The 20,995-nt window shown below is 36.5% G+C and overlaps 1 protein-coding gene across 1 annotated transcript in view; it reads right to left on the bottom strand.

Moving 5' to 3' along the window:
• Nucleotides 1-2,984: 2,984 nt before the first annotated feature.
• GFRAL (GDNF family receptor alpha like) overlaps nt 2,985-20,995 on the bottom strand; it is a 34,972-nt gene continuing 16,961 nt past the window's right edge. Inside the window, exons 4-7 of the mRNA XM_030317083.1 lie at nt 18,073-18,129; nt 16,886-17,216; nt 11,346-11,596; nt 2,985-3,178 (exon numbers count right to left, since the gene is read on the bottom strand). Of these exons, the coding sequence (XP_030172943.1) occupies nt 2,985-3,178; nt 11,346-11,596; nt 16,886-17,216; nt 18,073-18,129 (833 nt within the window). The remainder of the gene's footprint in view (nt 3,179-11,345; nt 11,597-16,885; nt 17,217-18,072; nt 18,130-20,995) is intronic.

The following is a 20,995-nucleotide window of genomic DNA, read 5'->3' as shown; positions in this document are numbered from 1 at the left end:
AAGAGACAGCTAGTTTTACAAATCTTTGGGAGATAATCTTTTTTTATCTTTGTTATTAATAGAGATAATAATCTCACAGAGTTTGTTAAGAAAATACCCATATTTAAGAGCAAAACTGTTAGGATCAACTGTTTATTTACAGTGTTGACACCATCTCAGGATCAAATGTAAAATAGTTTCCTACTACTCAGACATTTTGAAAATAGGTCTATAAAGGGGAAAAGTGTTGGAAAGCAGAAGGGGTTTGAAATGTTTTATTAAAGTGAGCAGTAGCACCCTGGTCTTGTTAATTCCTGATTCTTTTGGTCAAATATTTGAATTGAAAATTCCAGCTTAAGTGGAAACATAAATGAGTGTGGTTGTTAATAAGGAAGCTGTACTATTAGAAGAGTTCTAATAAGGGAAAGAAAAACAACAGTATTCAGAAGACAGTGCTGCCATGGAGACACAGTAGACATTGGTTCATTCATTCATTCATTCATTAATTCATTCATTCGTGTGTTCATTCATTCATTAACTATTTATTGAGTGGCTAATGTATGCCAACTGTGTTTTTAGGCACTGGGGTAAAGCGGACCACCTTGAAAGCTGCCTGGTATTAGTCTTGCCTTTCTGAGCACAGACGTTTCTCATTCTCTGAGAGGTGTGAGCGAAAAGAGGCTTTGGGACTGATGGCCGGTGACCAGATTTTTCCCACATGTGGATTAGAGCAGCGGTTCCCAAACTTGGTTGAAAATCGCAACCACCTGGGTCATTTTCTTTTTTTTAATACAGATTTCTGAGCTCCACCCCAGGCCCACTGAATTGGAATAAATGAAATTAGGTAAAATGCATTTTAAACAAAGTTTCTAGATATTTCTGAAAATTAATAGGTTTGAGAACTAAAAATTTAATGTCCATCCTCTCAATACTTTGAGGTTGTCTTTGTGATCTTTAGGCTCTTCTTTAACATTGGAAAGAGTATTCCTAATAGAGTTGGGGAACCAGCTGGCTTTAGTGCAACATTAATGTAGAAACTCCTAACAATGTGTATAGTCTTTGTAAAACATCAGGAAAAGAAACCCAATGGTCCAGTCCTGAATCTGGGACCAAAAGCAATGACATTTTTTTAAAGACAGGACAATTAAAGTGTATAGAATATTTGATATGTAATGGACATTTTATCCACTTAATCTCATTCACACTCTAAATAAGTAGAGTTTTTGCTAATGCCTAATAGGAGAATTACAGCACAGACCCCTCACATTCTGCAGCAAGGCTATGCCACCTGCAGTGAAAGACCATTTGCCATTTGAAATATAGCCCCTAATAGTCTGCTGAGTATTATAAGATCCATTAAGGCATTGGTTCCCAAGATGGAGAGCACAGTATATCAAGGCTATATATAAATATATCAAGGCAAATAAATGTAAAAAAAACAAATTTTTGGAAAAAGCAAACTTGGAAGATTGTAGACAAAGTGAGTTGAATGAGGTGAAGAGGCATATGGAAACACCCATGGTAGTGGCACAAAGTAGGCAGATCTTTTTATCTCGAGTTAATGCCTTGCAGAGCATCTACTATAGAACAGGACCTCAACAACCAGGTAAACTGATGATCTACCCAGTAGAGGTCAATCATGCCCTCTCTTCAGCCACCCAAGTCCTGTGCAATGAACATGAAGAGAGCAACTCAGGTGGCAAAGATGGTGGCTATGCATGGGCCCCTCAAACTAGATCGTCTCTCCCTAAGGCTGATCCATCAAAGTTCTCCTAATAACACCAAACCTCCCGGGAACAATAGTGACCTACACTGTGCCCACAGTTCTCCAGGTTGGTGGCAGAATGATGATACCATTATCCCTTCACTCTGAAGGAGGCCATCATGCATATGTATTTATCTTTGTTTTTTACCATCAAAATGCTTCCCTAAATGCCTAATCCATCCTTGTGTAGATGCGTCCTTACAATGTTTACCTTGAACTTTGCACCATACACTTCCTTCTTTCCTCCTCAGTGATTTTCTGTCACTGCAGCATGAAATGTACATTGGGCTCTACTTGGCATTCATAGATGAACTATCCACAATTTCCAGGGAATCGAGGCTCATGGGACCACTCCTCAGAAGTGAAAGACCAGATCCAAAGAACCAATACTTTCTCCTTTCTTCTGTCATGAAGACAGTTCTGCAGGGCATTTCTCCAAGCACCTTGGAAGATCCCAAAAGGATCAAGACAACTTGAAAGAGGTAGAGTGATGGTGTGAATTGACTACTCTGGACAGCATTGTGCAGAGTTTTACAGTAAAGATATAAGCCAAGTGGAAAATAGCTGGTTTTCAGACAGAGATCAGCTAAAAATAAGGACTCTCCAACACTGAAAGCTGACTGCTTCTAGATCCCAAATAATAAGAGATAAGACTGAGAAAGATCTCCAGGGGCTCCTGGGTGGCTCAGTTGATTGAGCATTGGACTCTTGATTTCAGCTCAGGTCATGATCTCATGGTTCATGGGTTCAAGCCCCTCATATGGCTCTGTGCTAAAAGTGTGGAGCCTGCTTGGAATTCTCTCTCTTTCTCTCTCTGCCTCTCCCCTACTTGTGCACTCTCTCTCCAAATAAATAAATTTAAGAAAGAAAGAAAGAAAGAAAGAAAGAAAGAAAGAAAGAAAGAAAAGAAAAGAAAAGAAAGAAACTACAGTTGTAAAAGATCCAGTATTTTTGAGTTCAACTGACTCAACTATGCAGCAAAAATCAGATTGAAGGTATTACATTTTTACTCTGCTCTATTGTTTAGAATAGCTTAAATCATTAAATGAGAGACGGGACATGGGGGTGAGGAATCAAGGAAATAAGGCAGACTTGGGAACCAAGTCAAGAAAACACTTTTTTTTATTGTGGATACTGGCACATGTAACTGAATAAAAGCAAAAAAGATTAGAAACCTAACACGTTTTTAAGAGATTATGCTAAAGGAGCCACTAGTCCATTTGCAAAAAGTCTGTGACTGCTAAACTTTTAACGCCTCAAACTGTATGAACAGGATACAGTCTATGTGAGCTCCATATTCTTCAAGGAGGGCATTTTTCCCTAAATCTTCTTCAGATATGGCTATGGAGGAAGATGGATAAGGAAGAACTTTCCAGTGGGCAAAATGGGAGCCAGAGAAGCTGGTTCCTTCCCAGGTATCCAAAGAAATCCACACTGCAAGAGAGGGTTCACAGTGTCTATCTAGCAGGATCTCATTATTGTGTTCTAATACTCTACCATTTTTCTTTATTTTGAATGGAAACTTTTACTGAGGTTATTTTATCCTTATTACAATATATGCTATCCCTGTTACAATATATGCTATTTAAGTATACTATATATGTATACACACACACATACACACATACAATATGTGTGCAGTGTTTGGTGCTTGTGTTGGAGGGATGACAGGGAATAACTAGTCTTTTTTAGTCATAGGTTGCCTATGCATTATAAGGTACCACAACATCTGGATTGCACATCACCCAAGATCTAGAATAATTTTAAAATCCAAAAGAAAATATTAAGTAGGTGGGCAGATAATTGTATCTGAAACTTAGAAAAGAGGTTTGCCACAAAGACTGTAAATAAGTGTAAGGGGTAATGATGTGGCCACAAAGAACTTCTCCTGGGAGAAAATTAGAGGGTTACTCTGGTAGAGAGACTACAGCTAATCTTTAAGCAACATAAATATTAAATGGCCAGTTGGATGAGCTTACAAGGTAAACATAGAAGAGGCATCCAGAGTGATCAAACGATTAAGAACCAAGAGAGAAAAAATGTGTATCAAGAAAGAAAGAATTGGGGCGCCTGGGTGGCGCAGTCGGTTAAGCGTCCGACTTCAGCCAGGTCACGATCTCGCGGTCCGGGAGTTCGAGCCCCGCGTCAGGCTCTGGGCTGATGGCTCAGAGCCTGGAGCCTGTTTCCGATTCTGTGTCTCCCTCTCCCTCTGCCCCTCCCCCGTTCATGCTCTGTCTCTCTCTGTCCCAAAAATAAATAAACGTTGAAAAAAAAAATTAAAAAAAAAAAAAAAGAAAGAATTAAACTGTTATTGAAAATGGCTTAAGATTCCAGTAAGACAAAGACTTCCAGAATCTCTGACATGGATGTGGTTGTCATCTTGTAAGATATGTTTTATGAAGGGATCTGTATCCAGAGACCAGGCTAGACTGGGTAGATCAATATGTAAAAAGAAATGAAGAAATTGAAGTAATGAACACAGGCAACTCTTTTTTTGGAAATTTGGCTGTGACAGAGAAGAGACAGGGTATTAATTTGTAAGTTTTTTTTTTTTCCTTTCCTTTTCATTCAAATGGAGATCCTTGAGTATATTTAGAAATGAATAGAGTACTTCTATTTCTAATAGTATGACAAAATTGGCACTGTAACCAATCACTCTTTTACAAGAATATGATTAAAAAGTCCTGAACACATTTTAAATGAAAACTTCAAATGTAGGTAGAAAAAGCACTTACTAAAATTCAATGTTCATTTTTTTTAAAAAAGGAGTTATAGTCAAGGAATAGAAGGGAACTTCTTTATTCTGATACATAGTATCTACAGACATAATGACAAACATACTTCCTGCTAAAATGGTGAAAGAAGGTCCTTTAAGGTCAGGAACAAGTGTACCCACCATCACCATTTATATTTAACATTTTTCTGTGGGTCCTAGATGTGGAGTGGGGAAAGACAAGAAAAATATAAGAGCCTTAGACAGAGGAAGCAAAACTATAATTACTGAAGAGCATATGATTACATAGGAAACACAAAAGAATTCCAAAACCCGTTAAATTTTGTGAGTGTTCAAAAATGCTGCTGCATACAAATGCATACATGAAAAATCACATAAATTTCTATAATTCGATGACAGAGTTTGAAAGTGTAATAGATCTGATATGGAAGATGTGATTTGCAGCAGAAATTGTAATAATTAGTAATATCTAGAAATAATTAGAGCCAATGTTATACAAGAAAATTATTATTGAGAAGTTATTTTCATTGAGACAATAAAAGCTTATCGAAGGAATCTACATAGAGAGCACCTGGATGGCTCAGTCAGAGAAGCAACCAACTCTTGATTTCGGCTCAGGTCATGATCTCATGGTTCATGAAATTGAGCCCTGAATGGGGCTCTGTGCTGATGGTGTGGAACTGCTTGGGATTCTCTCTCTCCCTCTCTCTCTCTCCGCCCCTCCCCTTTGCACTCTCTCTCAAAAGAAATTTTAAGGAACTAAAAAAAGAAAGAAAATCTATGTACATGTATTGGAAAGCTCAATATCATTAAGAAAATACAAAGGCAGGGGCAAACTGGGTGGCTCAGGTCATGATCTCCCGTTCGTGAGTTCAAGCCCCAGGTCAGGCTCTGTGCTGACAGCTCAGAGCCTGGAGACTTCTTGGGATTCTGTTTCCCCTTTTCTCTCTGCCCCTGTCCCCACCCCCATCTCTCTCTCTCTCAAAAATAAACATTAAAAAAATTTTAAAACAATGCAAAGGCAAATGTCTGGTGGCAAGTGAAGAGTGAGGAATGGAGGAGTGCTGAGTGGAGGAGGGCACCAAGGGGTGGGGCAGGCAGGTAAGAACCCACCTGTCCTAGGAAAAGTAGCAGGAGGCAGGAACACACATGAGCTGAGGCTCCTTGTACCTCGCATATGTCCCAGTAGAGTTTATTTACAAAACACAAATTCAAATATACAATTATTAACAACTTCAAGATGATGTATGCAGAACATGAAGCCCCAAGCTCAGGACCCTTCTGAACACAGAGCCTTGTGTGATTGCACTGGCTACATGCCCATGAGACTAGCCCTACTGATACCCATGTATACCCATATAATGTAATTTTATTAGTTTACTGGGCCTCAGAATTTTTAATCTCTTGGTGATTCTCATCTTCGGTCAAGATTGAGAACCACTGTCCTGGGCAATATCACACATATGTGTGTATACAAGTTATGTATCCGGCATGTGTTTATCAGTATGTGGGTGGTTACCTCTGAGTTGGGGGAGAAAGGATGTGATATGAAGTGAAACTTTAAATTAAAAAAAAATTAATGATTATTTATTTTTAAGAGAAGGAGAGAGAGAGAGAGAGTACAAGCAGGGGAGGAGCAGAGAGACAGGGAGACACAGAATCTGAAGCCGACTTCAGGCTCCAAGCTGTCAGCACAGAGCCTGACCCAGGGCTGGAACTCATGAGCTGTGAGATCATGACCCGAGCTGAAGTCAGATGCTTAACAGAATGAGCCACCCAGGCAACCAGAACTTAAATTTTTTTTTTTTTTAAATAACGGCAATGCTTTATACATTAAATTGAATTGTAGATTCAATTATTTTTCATACTTGTATTTTAAAAATTCTTTCCCAAATTATATTTTTTATTCAGGTATAACATACAGTGTTATGTTAGTTTCAGGTGTGCAATGTAATGATTCACAATTCTATACATTACTCAGTGCTCATCACCACAAGTATACTCTTAATCCCCTTCAGCTATTTTACCATCTACCTCCTCACTGGCAACCATAAGTTTGTTCTCTATTTTTAAGAATATGTTTTTTTATTATACTTTTTCTTTGGTAACTATTAATCAGTTTTTAAAAATGTCTTTTATAGCAATGGAAATTATCCAGTTGAAGAACGCTTGACTATTCAAGAAATGATTAAAAAAATTTCCTTCTTTACATAACCCAGATAACACATAGCAGGGCGGAGATCTGAACCTGAGCCTACAATATATCAGATCATCACTTTGCCATATAAGACTATGAATTCATGATAATTTTAAGAGGTATGTCTATTAGTGAATACTCACATACTAATACAAACGTCTGATTTAAGCAACAAAACTTCCACTTGCCAGTACTAAAAAAGGCAGGTGTTTTGGGAAAAGAATATGTATATGGAGAGAAATAGAGCATTTCCAACAAATCACTGAACAAATGCTCAGCATCACTTATAATAAAAATTCAAATTAAAAATTAAGAGTTTTCTAAGAATGTAATTGGAATAAACTTCTTTTTCCAGTTTCTACCAAATTTAAAAACATAAAAATCCTATGGTTTAGTAACCTCACCGTTTTAAATATATTCTGTTGAAATGCCAACTAAAATGTGCAATAACATTTATCACAGCAATCAATGCCTATGGTGATAAACAATCACATTCCATCTAAATGTCTCCATTAACAGTTATAGATAAAATAAATTATGGTATACACACATGCATGCATGCGTGCATATACACCATAGGATACTATTCAAACTTTAAAAAGAATCAAGTCATCATATATGCACACACTTTCAAACGGGCCCACCATATATATTTAAGTTAAAAAGCAGGTTGTAAACCAGCCTGTGTGGTTTGATTACATTAAAAATATGTGTATGTGTGTGTCAGTGTAAGAGAGGCATCTGTTTGAGTGTATAGAATGCATTCAAGTTATGTATGTATTACAAGAAAAAAGATTCCAAAAAAATGTACACCAAATGTCTTAACCTTGACCCTCTCTAAACAATGGGACTGTGGGGAGGAATTTATTTTTTTTTCTGTAGACTTTAAATTTTTTTAAGCTTGTATTTTATCCATATTGCTATGCTTTCCATTCCCTGTAGGATTTAACAGAGAAAGGTAGTCTCTTTTTATTGAAAAAAAATTTTTTTCAATGTTTATTTATTTTTGAGAGACAGAGAGAGACAGAGCATTGAGTAGGGAAGGGGCAGAGAGAGAGGGAGACACAGAATTCAAAGCAGGCTCCAGGCTCTGAGCTGTCAGCACAGAGTCCGACGTGGGGCTCAAACCCACGAACCGTGAGATCATGACCTGGACTGAAGTCAGACGCCCAACCAACTGAGCCACCCAGGCGCCCCTCTTTTTATTTTTTAAAAATCATTATTCAAAAAGAAAAAAAAAAACTTAGTCTTTAGGGGCAGAATAGGGATTGTCCAAATCCTTTTTAGATGACTGTGGGTGCATTAAATAAGCCAACTTTGAGCAAGGCAAAAAGAGAACGCTCCTGTCAACGCCAGGTACACTCATACCTATGGACTGAACCTTTCAGTTTAACAAGGAAACACAGCAGTGCTCCTTTAACTCTTTCCACTTCTGCAGGCCTCTGTCTTAACTAATTCCTCCCTGCTCCATGTTTCCCACTGTTCTCCCAGCTCTAGCTGCCACCAATTTGCTCTGTGTTGCAAGATATGAGAAAAATGTAAGTCTGTATGGATTCAAAGATGAGTAAGTAGGTAAGAGGAAGTTAGTGGCCAAATATACAATTTGTTCAGGATGCTCATTTGCCTGAGCATCTCATCTGGTCCTGCATGCAGGAATGGAGGACGCAGAAACACACTCTGCAGCGTGTTTTTGAAGCTTTGTTCTCATACCAGAACTAGGAGGTTCCAACTGAGAGGGCTTTGGAGCACACTAAACAGACACAAGCTTGCTGTCTTCACCATTTCACAAGTAGAAGAACATACTGGCTCCGAGCCAGGGTTTGGATCCTGAGTCTACCTCACCCAGCTTGGGTATAGAGCCCTGAGCAAGCCATTTCATCTCTTAGCTTCTTTTTCCTCACGTGGGAAACCAAGAAAATAATAGTATCTGGCTCATTGAATTGTTAAGACTAAATGAGAAAATGTGACCAAAAATAAGCATTCAATAAATGCTAGGCACTCTATAATTATTTGTAATTATTATGAGTGCCTTGGATACATCAAAATGCCGATTATTTCTAGATGAATTTATGTTCCAAGTAAATGTTTTTTAAACTTCAGAGAACAACACATTAGTTAGTCATGAAATCATTTTTAGTGGGTCACAGTCAGAATTGAAAAAAATTAAAATGGAATAGAATAATAATAATATGTTGTTTTTTTTTTAAATAGAAGGCATTGCACATAAAAAGTTAATGTAACATGCACTGCTTACTGTGGTGAGAAGTCAAATGAGTTTGAAAAATCACGTTTCTGAGCCAACCAAAGGTGACAGACAAAATCTTCCCTAAGTGCTCACTCAGTCCTACTCAGTTCTGCTTTCAGGTAGAGTGAGCAGAGGCTCCAGAACGTTGGACATGAGCTGCTCTGATGGATGATTTTGATAACGCATAGCCCGCTGTAGTTATCTGGGCAGTCAGGAGGCAATGGTTAGAGCAACAGTCCATTAAAAAATGTCGTTGTGCTCCTTCTCAAGTATATGGGGCAAGGGAGAAAGGTTTGTTAGAGCTAGCCCGGCCTAAGGACTCAGTTCTTGTTTTTGTTTGAAACTTTGATGGAATGTTTCCATCAAACTGTGATGGAAAGCCTTGAAATTTCCTTTAACTCTACAAACCTATCACTTGAAATTCCTACCTTCAGTAGGTAATGTTTGAAAAGAAAATCTACTAAGTTTGGTCTGATCAGGGGAGTGAAGAAAGTCAAAGAGTTTCGAATTTTCATTTTTCCAAAACATTATATAGTACTTCCATGTTTCTGGATTTTTTTAAATGTCCATTTCTGCTGTTGCTCTACAAATGGTTTTGTTGTGGACAGGTTATAGCACCTAAACATGATGCAAGTCAAATACAACAATAATTAAAAACACATGGGTGAAAACCGGGTTCAAAACTAAAATTACATTGTCAGCACTGGCATTTTTAGGGAGATTATGCCCAAAGAACTAAGCTATCCTTAACCTGTAGGATCTTGCATTATTTTCCTGGATGTCCCTTAATATCCATGGTAAGTGCCATGGTAATGTAGCTGTACATATTTCTGTTGGTTTAAATTACTGTATTTGGTATTTTCCTCTGTAATGTTTTGAGCCATTTGTTGTTAAGTACATTTAGTTCCAACAGTTAGCCACCTAATATTAATAGGAGAAGATTATTTACAGAATATGACTCAACACATATAATGCTACAATCTTCCGCTTTGTACCATGATTTCAATTGAAGTACGTACATTATCCTAATTATAGAAATTGAAGAAATTCCACAGAGACCTCTGTTGGAATGAAAACCATATACTCTGAGTTGTATCTCTATCACCTAATACACATCAAATCACAATTCTGATCATATTAGCTAATGTGTATCTCTTTAGTATCTAAGAAAAAATTTTAACAAATTAAAAAAATGTGTGTATCTACATGGAGTTATAGGTATAGATATATACATATCTGTATCTGTCAAATATACATATATATAAATATAAAGATTTGGCTTGCAGTGAAACAGTAAACATCTATTATTTTCTCCTGGGAATGGTATTTGTAGGTTTGGTGGTTATAATGAGGGGCTTATGGGGATATTTCAAGACATGAACAATTTTAAGGACTAACCCAGAAGATGGGTAATAGAGAAGCCTTGATTTAGTATGTGATCATATTCTTGGATTTTTTTATAAGACTCATATATATATATATCCCTGTCAACCACCTGCCCATTTGGATACTCTGGATAAATTAAATTCCTAAATCTCCATTTTCTTGTTCCTAAAATTGAGTAAATAATACCTTTAGAAAATGTGTTTTCATCCTGTTATTACAGTTAATCAGCAGACATGTTAAAGATCAAGAGTAGAAAAACTAAATCCAAGAGTAAATATTTCACAGAGGTTGGGACAGTCATATAATAGATTATTAAATTAATGATCCTCTGATGAATCCAACCTTAAATATACACGTCCTTGTATAGTTCCCTCTCACAGTGACTCAGAGCCTGGCCATGTGACTTTCTCTGTCCAATGAGACGTTAGCAAATATGACAGAAGCAGACAATTGATAAGTATATGCACATAGGGGCTTAGCTGCTAGGTATGCTACTATCAACATGTAAGATTCCAGGGTCGACTGCTAAAGAGAAGAACCATATATCCCAGCCAGTAGCGCTTGCTAAACACCATGTTGGACTATCCACCCTCAGCTGAGTCACTCAATGACAGTAGCTACTTGAGTGGACCCCAAGCAAGGCCATCAGCAGAATCACCCAACTAAGCCCATTGTGCAGAACTGTGAGCAAATAAATGGTTATTTCAAGCCACTACATTTTGGGGTTGTTATTCACAATAGATACCTGATATTTTCAGTAATGTGGTAAGAGAAACCTTTCATGCTATTGATATTAAAATCAGTAAATGAAAACTAGGAGTGACCAATCATATACATTAAAAAATATATACCACTCACATGTAAATGAATAAAACAGCAAGTACACAAAACAATCAAAAAATATATTTTAAGATAGAAAAGCAAACATAAGGCTGCCTTTGTTAAATTTCCTATGCTGGACTAGTACTTTGTGCTGCATAGACAAAAAAAAAAAAACAAAAAAAAAACATGTATAATTTACTGAATATGTAGAACTTACTGAAACATGATCTTCTATGAAGCATATGTTGGAAAATCTTGCACAAAGATTCTTCACTTTGTGTGATGGTCCTACAGGTGCACTGAGCTTGAAGGACTGTCCCCAAGATCCCAATGTAAGCTGCTTTGCAGTCATCACTCCCTGAGCAAGTGAGATCCTGCTTGCTTAAGGTACTGATGCAAAATTCATCTTCATGGCACTTTCTAGTCACTTGTTGCCAGCATTTCCACTGAAATGTTCTATAGCGCCTCCTAGAAAGAATCAAGAAATGGAATTGGTCTGCATGATATCTCACAATAATATGTGGAGCTGCCTCACCTAATGAAAGACTGACATAAAACAAAAAGCCCTCCAAATGCCGGTATATAGCTGAAAACAAACTTGGTATGTTCAAGCATCCCAAAAGAGACTGTAAAAGAAGAGAAATCTTGTGAATTATTTTCCTTTTGTGATGAAAGACAGAGGCTAAGTTTAGGATTTCCTGGATGAATCATCTTTCATTACTAATTTTATTTCCATGGGTGATGGTGAGCAGTATGAACTACTTGGTGGACTTATTCGCAATATTCTTGAAGCAGAATGTGCTTTTGTGGCTAACATTTGGTCACTGTCTCTTACCAAGTTATTTCATATAAGGCTCTTGACCTTTCCAGCCAATTTTCCTACAGGATGGGAAGTACTGTACTCTTTCTTAATATTTCTAAGCAGACTAATTAGAACTTATAAAATATTTTGAGCTTCTCTAGCAAGAGCTAATTGAAAAAAAACATTATTAATTTATTTAATGACTGAGAATCCATTATAACCATATCTATTCATAACTTTTCTATGTATTTGATTCTTGCCGTTGTAGCTTGGAATAAAAGTCTAGATAATGAACAACAATTTGACTTTTAAAATGTTCACAGAAAGAAGATATTCTCAGTGGAACCAAGGATATTAATCTTCCTACTTAATATTGATCACCTAAAATTACTTCTTACCCTTTTGTGAATAGGTCACCGTCGAACATGCATGAAAATCTTCTGAGTAAATGACATTTATCTTGAGCTTATTTGTCCACAATGTGATACTCTGCTTAAATCCATAACTATTTTTAATAAGCTCATATTTTAAGTAACCTTAAAGGAATCAGCTTTTTAATGTAATGGCAAAAATTTATTAGTATCTATTAAAATTTATATTTAAAAAAATCCTACAAATTTTTTGAGCCAGCAGAATATGTTCCTTTAGTTCAATTAAAGGTTATCTAGAAATGTCATGTAAATATAAGGAATTTATATTTGTACCTAGGTGTCATTTTTTTCATTTTTAAATATATATTTTGCTACATTTAAGTTGTAGGAGTTATCTACTCATGGAAGTTATTTCATTCAGAAAATTAATCGTGATATTCTGCACAAATGCTGAATTAAAGGATATCTTAAAATTAAAACAACATACAATTAGTACACATTACCTATATGAGTTAAATATGGCAAAAAATTATATGATAGAAATTCTTTTCCAGGTTTAAATGTTTTGATGTACAGTGTTTCATTACCCTTCTTTTCTTGATATACTGCAGTTTTCTATTATTTTGTTCAAACAATTGTTTAAAAGTATTTTTTGAAATGGAATTATTTTGTTTTCATTTTTGCTATTGATTTCTGGTTACATTGCAAAATGCAAGATAATGCAGTTGGTATCATTTCTGCACATGGAATGTATTACATTTGCCTTTGTGACCTAATATAACGTCAAATTTTGTATTACATGGCACTTAAAATAAGTGTGTACATAGTAGAGGTTTGCTTTTAAAAAATAAGTCGAATTTTTTTAAGAAAATACTTTTTTTCACTACTTTCTTGAATCATACATATGAAACTATAGTGTACTATAATTTTCTGTAAGCTCATAAACATATATAATTGGCAAAACAGGGAGCCTGGGTGACTCAGTCAGTTATGCGGTCCACTTTGGCTCAGGTAATGATCTCCTGTTTCTTGAGCTCTAGCCCTGCGTTGGGTTCTGTGCTCACAGTTGAGAGCCTGGAGCTGCTTTCAATTCTGTGTCTCCCTCTCTTTCTCTCCTCCTCCCCCACTCCACTCTGTGCCTCTCTCTCTCTCTCTCTCTCTCTCTCTAAAAAATAAACATTAAAAAAATTGTAATTGGCAAAACATAATCTCATCCCCCAGGATACATCTATTGGACAAAATGAGTTGAAAAATAGTCTTTATACTGCCTTCTTTGGCCTTTTCAAATAAATAAAGGAGTTTCAAAACCTAATATCTATTAAAGAATATGGAACGGGGACAGAAACTTTATTTTAAAACCCAAATGCTCTCCTCTCCCCAAGTACATGCTCTTCAACAACAACGACAACAACAACAACAACAACAACAACAACAAAAGGCAGATAAAAGACAACACTCTCACTGAAGGAGTAGTTTATCATGTGGAGTTTTTCATCTGAATTACATTAAGTTAACATAAATGCTAGAAATCTTCCTAAGGCAAAATTTGCTTGAGAAAATGACAGGATTTGTCTTTTCACCTTGACTACTCATATTGCATCATATTTCCATCACCTCTATAAAATATTCATTAAGGGACTATTTACACATGGTGAAAAGAAATCTAGACTACAACAGTTCTTCCTCTCTGAATTAATCCATGAAAGACAGACATTATATAAGAAAAGACACATATATGTACATTAAAAATCATAAAAATTGCAAGATATGCAATTGCATAATTACATGATATTCAAAGGTGGAGGGAAACGAGATGATGTCTTTTAAGTGCCTCTAGTTTTGCAGACCGTGCACCAAGCATTTTGGAGTGGTGGTTAAATACAGGAGTCCTTTTGGAGAAAAGTTACCAGCTCTGTACCAATCAGTCTGAAAAGGCATTGATGCCCAGATGAGTTGAATTCAGGAATGTGTACATCAGAATCCGTCATGGGGCTCCTCAAGGATTGTAATAGCAGATCCCATCACTTGCCAGTAAAATACTTAATTTGATAGGGAAGCTAAGATATATTGTGTTCTGAAAATTAAATGCAAATAACTTTAAGATAATGAGGAAGTATACCTAGGATCTTGGCATTGGAATTAAGTAAAGCTGGATACCCATTCATGGAGACATCTGATATTTTTACAGGAATTGTTTAAAAAAAAAGTTTTCCTGGCTATGAAGATATTATTAGTTTTCATTATTTGCATAGGTAGATGATTAACAGGTAGATGTAAATATTCTATTTGTGATATGATAAAAAGGATAATCAAACATTTTTACCATATTTCACTGATTATAGGAGATACCATTATTTTATTACAACTGAAATAACTTATTGGAAATTAAATCGTTGTTTTAATTTAATAAATATTTTCTTATCTTTGAGCTTAAGACTCATTCCAAAGATTTTATAAATATTAAAATGTGTAAAAAATTACATCTTAGAATCAATGAACTACAATATTTCACTGACTGAGGACTTATGAAGATAGGAGTTTAAAAAATCTAAATTGCATTGTAAAAAAATTTTTTGTCATGAATTTTTTATTCACTCAAGAGATCGCCTTAATAAACCTCAAAATAACTGATAAACTTTTGTAAAACGAGATCCTCAAATAAGACTTTCTTAAAAACTTTGGCAATTTTTGGTGGTAAGTTGACACAAAAACGATGTCAATGTTCTGGCACTCTGCTTAGATATTTACTCCTCATGTTACAGAATGTGTGTTGCAGAAAAGCACCTGTCTTTTTCGACAAATATTTAGGAGATCTGGAGTTATTCTGAAAGTTGGAATGGCAGAGTAAAGGAGTGTAATTAAAAAGCTAAAGAAAGCAGTTTGCCGAGAATCAGCCCCTTCAGGAAATTGATAATAAATCTTTTAGCTCATTTGCCAATGGTTAAGGCAAGGCGACAAATGTGACAATCCTTGCTCTGAGCTATCACACACTAGACTACTCTTCTACGTTAAATGTATATTTTGACCTTTAAGTGATTTTGCTGTATGGAGTTTTATTTATTTAAATTAAATTAAATAAAACAGTCCTTGCTAGAAGGCACTGGGCAAATTGCTATGAAGAATTATTCCAAAAAGAAGCACAAGACGAATCCAAACAAGATATGATTTAATGCCAGTTGTGAAATAAAGCTCCTTTAACATGGTAACAGCAGTGTTACAAATTATTTTGATTCATCAAATTTATTTAGTATTCTTCTTTCCTGGATTTTCTTACTCATCCAAGAGGTCCAATTAACTGCAGATTTCTTACCGTATAAAAGATAAATTCACCTTGAATATACAAGGAAATGTGTTAATGAAGACTGTAGTGAGGAAAAGAAAAAATCCAGTGTTGAATTAGATTTATGGTTCCCGGGAGTAATTACCTGGAAAGACTCAGACTAGTCTCAACCAGCAGCAAGAGTGGAAGTTGTAATAAGCGAGCCAGATCATTCATACTTCTGCTCAAAATCCTCCAGAACCTGTCTATTTTACTGGGAGTCTAAATCAAGTCCTTAGTATCCCTCTGGGCCCTAGGAGACCTAGGCAGGCCTGCCCCACATCCAGTTAAATGCTTAACTGCAGCTCATCTTGCTGTCCCCCATACATGCTCTGCCCTCACTGCTTTTTGAACAGGCCCAGTTTTTCCCACAGCACTGGCTGGTCTGTTTGGTATCCCTGTTTTCAGATGCTTGCTGAGAGAGGCTCATTCCTCCACTTCCTTAAGTCTGGTAAAATGGTCCTTACTGGGACCACCCTGTTCACATTGCAACTCTTTCTGCCCATTCACAATCTCACTTATTCTGTTTTCCCTCTTGGGGTGCTAATCTCCAGAATACTCATTACCTTTTAATATAATATACATTTTCGTTATTTATTATCTCTCTTCCCCCACTGGAATATAAGCTCCGCGGGACAAGTATTTTTGTCTTTTGTACACTGATGCCTAGAGTAGAAGTAGATGCTTGATAATTATTTATTTGAATAAACAAATAAGTGACTAACATTACTCCCTTGGAAATCAAGGGTGTGAGGTTGGGAAGAGGAGAATGGGTACATTTCTGACCTCATGGTGTACATATGTGCTGGGGATGTCCAGACTAGGCTCAAGCTAACTTCTCCTTCCTGATCTCCAGCCTAGGAGAGGAAGACTAATTTTGAAGTTTGAAGAGTCACCTTGTCAAAACTCTCTGACATTTAGCAGCTTTTTGTAATCATAGCAAAAACCAAATTAAACTGACATGTAAGTCTGTTTATTTATTCATTAGTCTAACTTGAATGTCTAATCTTAATAATGCTATTTCATGGCTACCAAATCTTGACATACTGAATTTGCTTATTCTGAAAATATATTCTGCATGTGAATTTCAAAATGGAAGCTACACATGTACCACAGATTCAAAAATATGAATTGTCTGGCTTTGTTTACATCATGTTGGATGACGATGGGAACTGTAGCTAATGTAATGAGATCAAGTGTTAGGACTGGACTGTAACAAATAAGGTGCCGAAATAAGAAAGTAAGGTATGCGTGTTTTTACTCACCTGCATAATTCATCATTTCGGCAGCTGTGAATTACATTGAGGCAAGTAGGGGGTGGAACTATGTTCACGGCACATGGCTTGCTGTGAAGAGCTTCTTTGGACTGCTGACAAGGTATATCAGATGGAGCACAGTCACAAAAAGCCAACATCTGGGCAATGTTAAAAGGCATACTTTGATAGAAGAACCGTATGGCTGCTTGGCAGTGTTTCACATCACATAGATTTCCATTTGCTGAGCAAGCTTTAAGGTAAGGGGCCAACTGTGCGTTACAGACCACATCCCCTACGCACGCCTCTGCCACTTCCAAACAGGACTGGATCCCTTTGATTCCTGAAAGCAAGGATATGTCCAGGTCGTGGAAAAGTAAACATAAACCTGTACCTACAGAACCTGCAAAACACTATAAGAAGTCTATGAGCAACACACAATGGTGTAACAATGTGCTACTTTGGGCACACAGTATGTGTGTGGTTTTGTTTTGTTTTGTTTTGTTTTGTTTTGTTTTGTTGGTATGAATTTACTGAGGCCTGAGTAGTGGGCTATTTGAATCATCCTTCATTTATAATGGATACATATTATGATCCAGAAGTGATGGGAAGTGTGTAGAGCCAGAACAGAGTGGAAAAAAAAATTCTTGAGTCCAAGTTTCTCAAATGTAAACAATAAATCTTCAGAAATTGCATGTGAGGTACATAGCTTATGGTGAGTTCATGGGCTCAAATCAAAATGATTTTTGTTCGTTCTGTTGTGCTTTTTATGGGTGAAAATATTGACTAAAGGTTCTGCCTGGATACATAGTTATTCTAGCAAAGAAAGATGTTCAAGTTCTGGAAAACACAGATACATGTGAGTGCCCCCTGCCACCAGACACATACACACAAAAACAGTTAGCCTCAAACAATTTATGTGATCAAAATACCAGTGAAATTTAACCCAGATCTAGTTTTTAGTTTTAATTGTAAAGTATTCCTCAGCATAACTGTAAATAGAGGATGGATGGGGAAGCAAGTTGCTTTGACACATGAGCGAAACAAACATAAATGTTGCATTTTGCAATATTAGACTAGTAAAAAGCCACACAATTTATTTTGTATTGGCATATCTTTAAGAAAGCTGGCAGCCATGCTTAAAATCATATTGTCTAGTATTTGCAATACAGATGGAAAGTACAACATGTAAACATTACCATTATAGGGAAGAGTGGTCAGATTCCACTTGGATTGATTATCCTCTTTCATGTTATCTAGAAGGAAAACAAAGAGACCATTTCATTAGTGAATGATTTTTTTTTAATTTAATAGAAGTATGCAGGCTAGGTTTATAAATGAATAATCAAGCAAAAATAAATACAAGACAAATGGAACACTTATTTAAGACTTGATACTCAAAATTAGTAGGTGTAGATGAAGAAAAATCAACCCCCAAAGTATCATTCAAGTGAGTTAAACAGCCCTCTCCGAGGATTCAGTTACTTGAAGATTTAAACAAATGCTAACGGCCAGGCCATGTGCACTGAAGTAAACAAAGAATCTGGGGAAAAAGAACAGAAGAAATATTGTCTGAATCAAAAAAATTCTTCCCAGCAGGGTCTTAATTAAATTGAAATGCAATTTAAAAATGATTTCCACCTCTGATTATCTTAATCTCTTAGAGTTCGTAGGAATTATAATCATAGAGTTAGAGAAGTGCATTGCTAGAAGTCAACTCAGTGGCCAGCTACTTCTAAACTCTTTCAAGAAGCATTGGTTGAGTCCCTACTATGTACCAGGTACTATACTGAAGACACCAATGTGTAGTCCCTATCATGAAGCATTCACAGCTTGCTATGGAATATAGACATATAAAGAAAAATCCAAACAAAACATAAGGAGCACTAATATACACATGCATAAAGCGATAAGGGAATAGTATGGTCAGATCTGCATTTTAAAATAAAAGTTCAGAAGCACCTGGGTAGCTCATTCAGTTTAGTGACCGACTCTTGATTTCAGTTCAGGTCATGATCTCATGGTTTGTGGGTCTGAGCCCTGTGTGGGGTTCCACACTGTCAGTGCAGAGCCTGCTTGGGATTCTTTCTCTCTCCCTTTCTCTCTTCCCTTCCCCTGCTCTCCCTCTCTCTCAAAATAAATAAACTTAAAAAAAATAATGACTTCTGTTATTGTGTTGCAGTCTTTCCAGGCTCTTTGTATTGTTCCATCTGTTCTCATTATATGTGTTTTCTCCTTTTTATACCAATAAAATCTCAGCTCACGAATCACAGTGCTTCTAGATCCACCCTCCTGTGTCACTGAGGAAGCCTGGAATGTTCCCTCTTCTGCTCTATTATTCCAGATTGAGCAAAATCCCAATAAGTGAACCTCAGAGAGTCATACAGCTTTTGCAACAGATATAAAAGTCTAGGCTAGACTTTCATCTCTGCTTTGGCACTGATTGGTATGGAGATGCCACTGATTACATACCACATATTCAAGAGTCTGTCATTGAAACATAAATAAATCCTGAATTTACTCACTTTTATGGAGTGAACGTTTATGTTCCTCCAAAATGTATGTGTTGAAGCCCTAACCCCCTATGTGGCTTATTTGAATATGGGGTCTCTCAAAGTAATTCAGGTTAGCCAAGGTCATAAGAGTGGGGCCCATCTGATAGGATTATCATCCAAGTAAAAAGAGACACTAAGGAAATCTCATGTCAGGATACAGAAAGAAACCACGAAGTCCAGAAGCCAGGAAAAGAACTCTCACCCAAACCAGCCCTGCTAGACTGTGATCTGGAAGTTCCAGCCTCCAGAACTGTGATAAAATAAGTTTCTGTTGTTTAAGCCACCCAGGCTGTCGTATTTTGTTATGGTGGCCCCAGCAGACTCATATACTCACTAAGTGGGTAATTATTAGAAACACAACAAAATATTTATTTTAGCATGGGAAAATAAATCCCATCATGGATGTGTATTGTTTTATCTGCTATGAGTAATTTAGGTAAATTCTGGGCACATTAAATCCTAATTTCATATGGTACATATATGAATATACATTTTTCCCGGAGGATATTTTAAACAGTAGCTTAATTGCTGAAGAGGAGCTAAAGGGCAATATGTCACAGTAATAAATCAAAGAATGTACCAATCAGATCAATCTCTGAAAGAGAAGATCATATACATCAAAAAAAAAAATACACATGTTCTTTTTTATTCATCCACTAATATCAAAATATATCCAGAATCTGCTATCTTCTCACCTTGCTACCACCCTAGTCCAAGTTAGCATGAATTTCTCTGTTGACCTCTAGGTCCATGGTCTTATTTATCAGCTACAAGTGAATGATGCACCCCATCCCTGGTTTATACCTATTGTACAGATCTCACCTTTTTATGCCATACATAGAATTTAGACATCAATTCCATACAAGGGGCTGCCTAATTTGATGTATTTACTTGGTTACTTAATAAACATTTCAGACCCAACCTGTCCAAAACTGACATCTGACTTCTCTGTCCCTCACTGAAACCTCTTCTTCCTGTAGTTGTTCCCATAGTAGTTAGCAAAAATAATGGCAACAACATCCTTCTAATAACTCAAGATAAAAACCTTGGGATCAACTTCCATTTCCCTTCTTTCTTGCATTTCCACATAATTTACTAATATCAAAATATATCTGGAATCTGACAACTTCCCACAGTGGTCCATTGTCCATCATTTTTTTTTTTTTGCTGCATCATTATACAAGCCTCCTAACTCGTCTTCCTACTTGAGTCTTTGCTTCTCTTCAGTCAATGATCAACATAAAAACCAGAATTATCCTTTTAAAGGTATAAATCAGATCATGACGATCCTTTGTGAAAATTCTTCAGTGATTTACTGTATCACTCAGAGAAAGAACCAGTGACCTAGAAATGACCTAGAAAGCCCTCCATGATCTTGCCCTTGTCTTATTTCTGATATCATCTTCCACATCTCTCTCCCTTATTCTCTCCTTTACCTATGTGTCTCCTTACCTCTTCCTCAAACTTCCAGACAGATTTCCAGTTCAGGACTTTTGATTCCCCTTTTCTTCTGACCTAATTGCTCTTTCCTGAAATATCCACAAGGCTCATTTCCTACCTCTTTTCG

This window comes from Lynx canadensis, chromosome B2 (assembly GCF_007474595.2).
Source record: "Lynx canadensis isolate LIC74 chromosome B2, mLynCan4.pri.v2, whole genome shotgun sequence".
Classification (NCBI taxonomy): Eukaryota; Metazoa; Chordata; class Mammalia; order Carnivora; family Felidae; genus Lynx; species Lynx canadensis.
The sequence above is the reverse complement of the archived record's forward strand: the minus strand, read 5'-3'. Positions and strand labels throughout refer to the sequence as shown.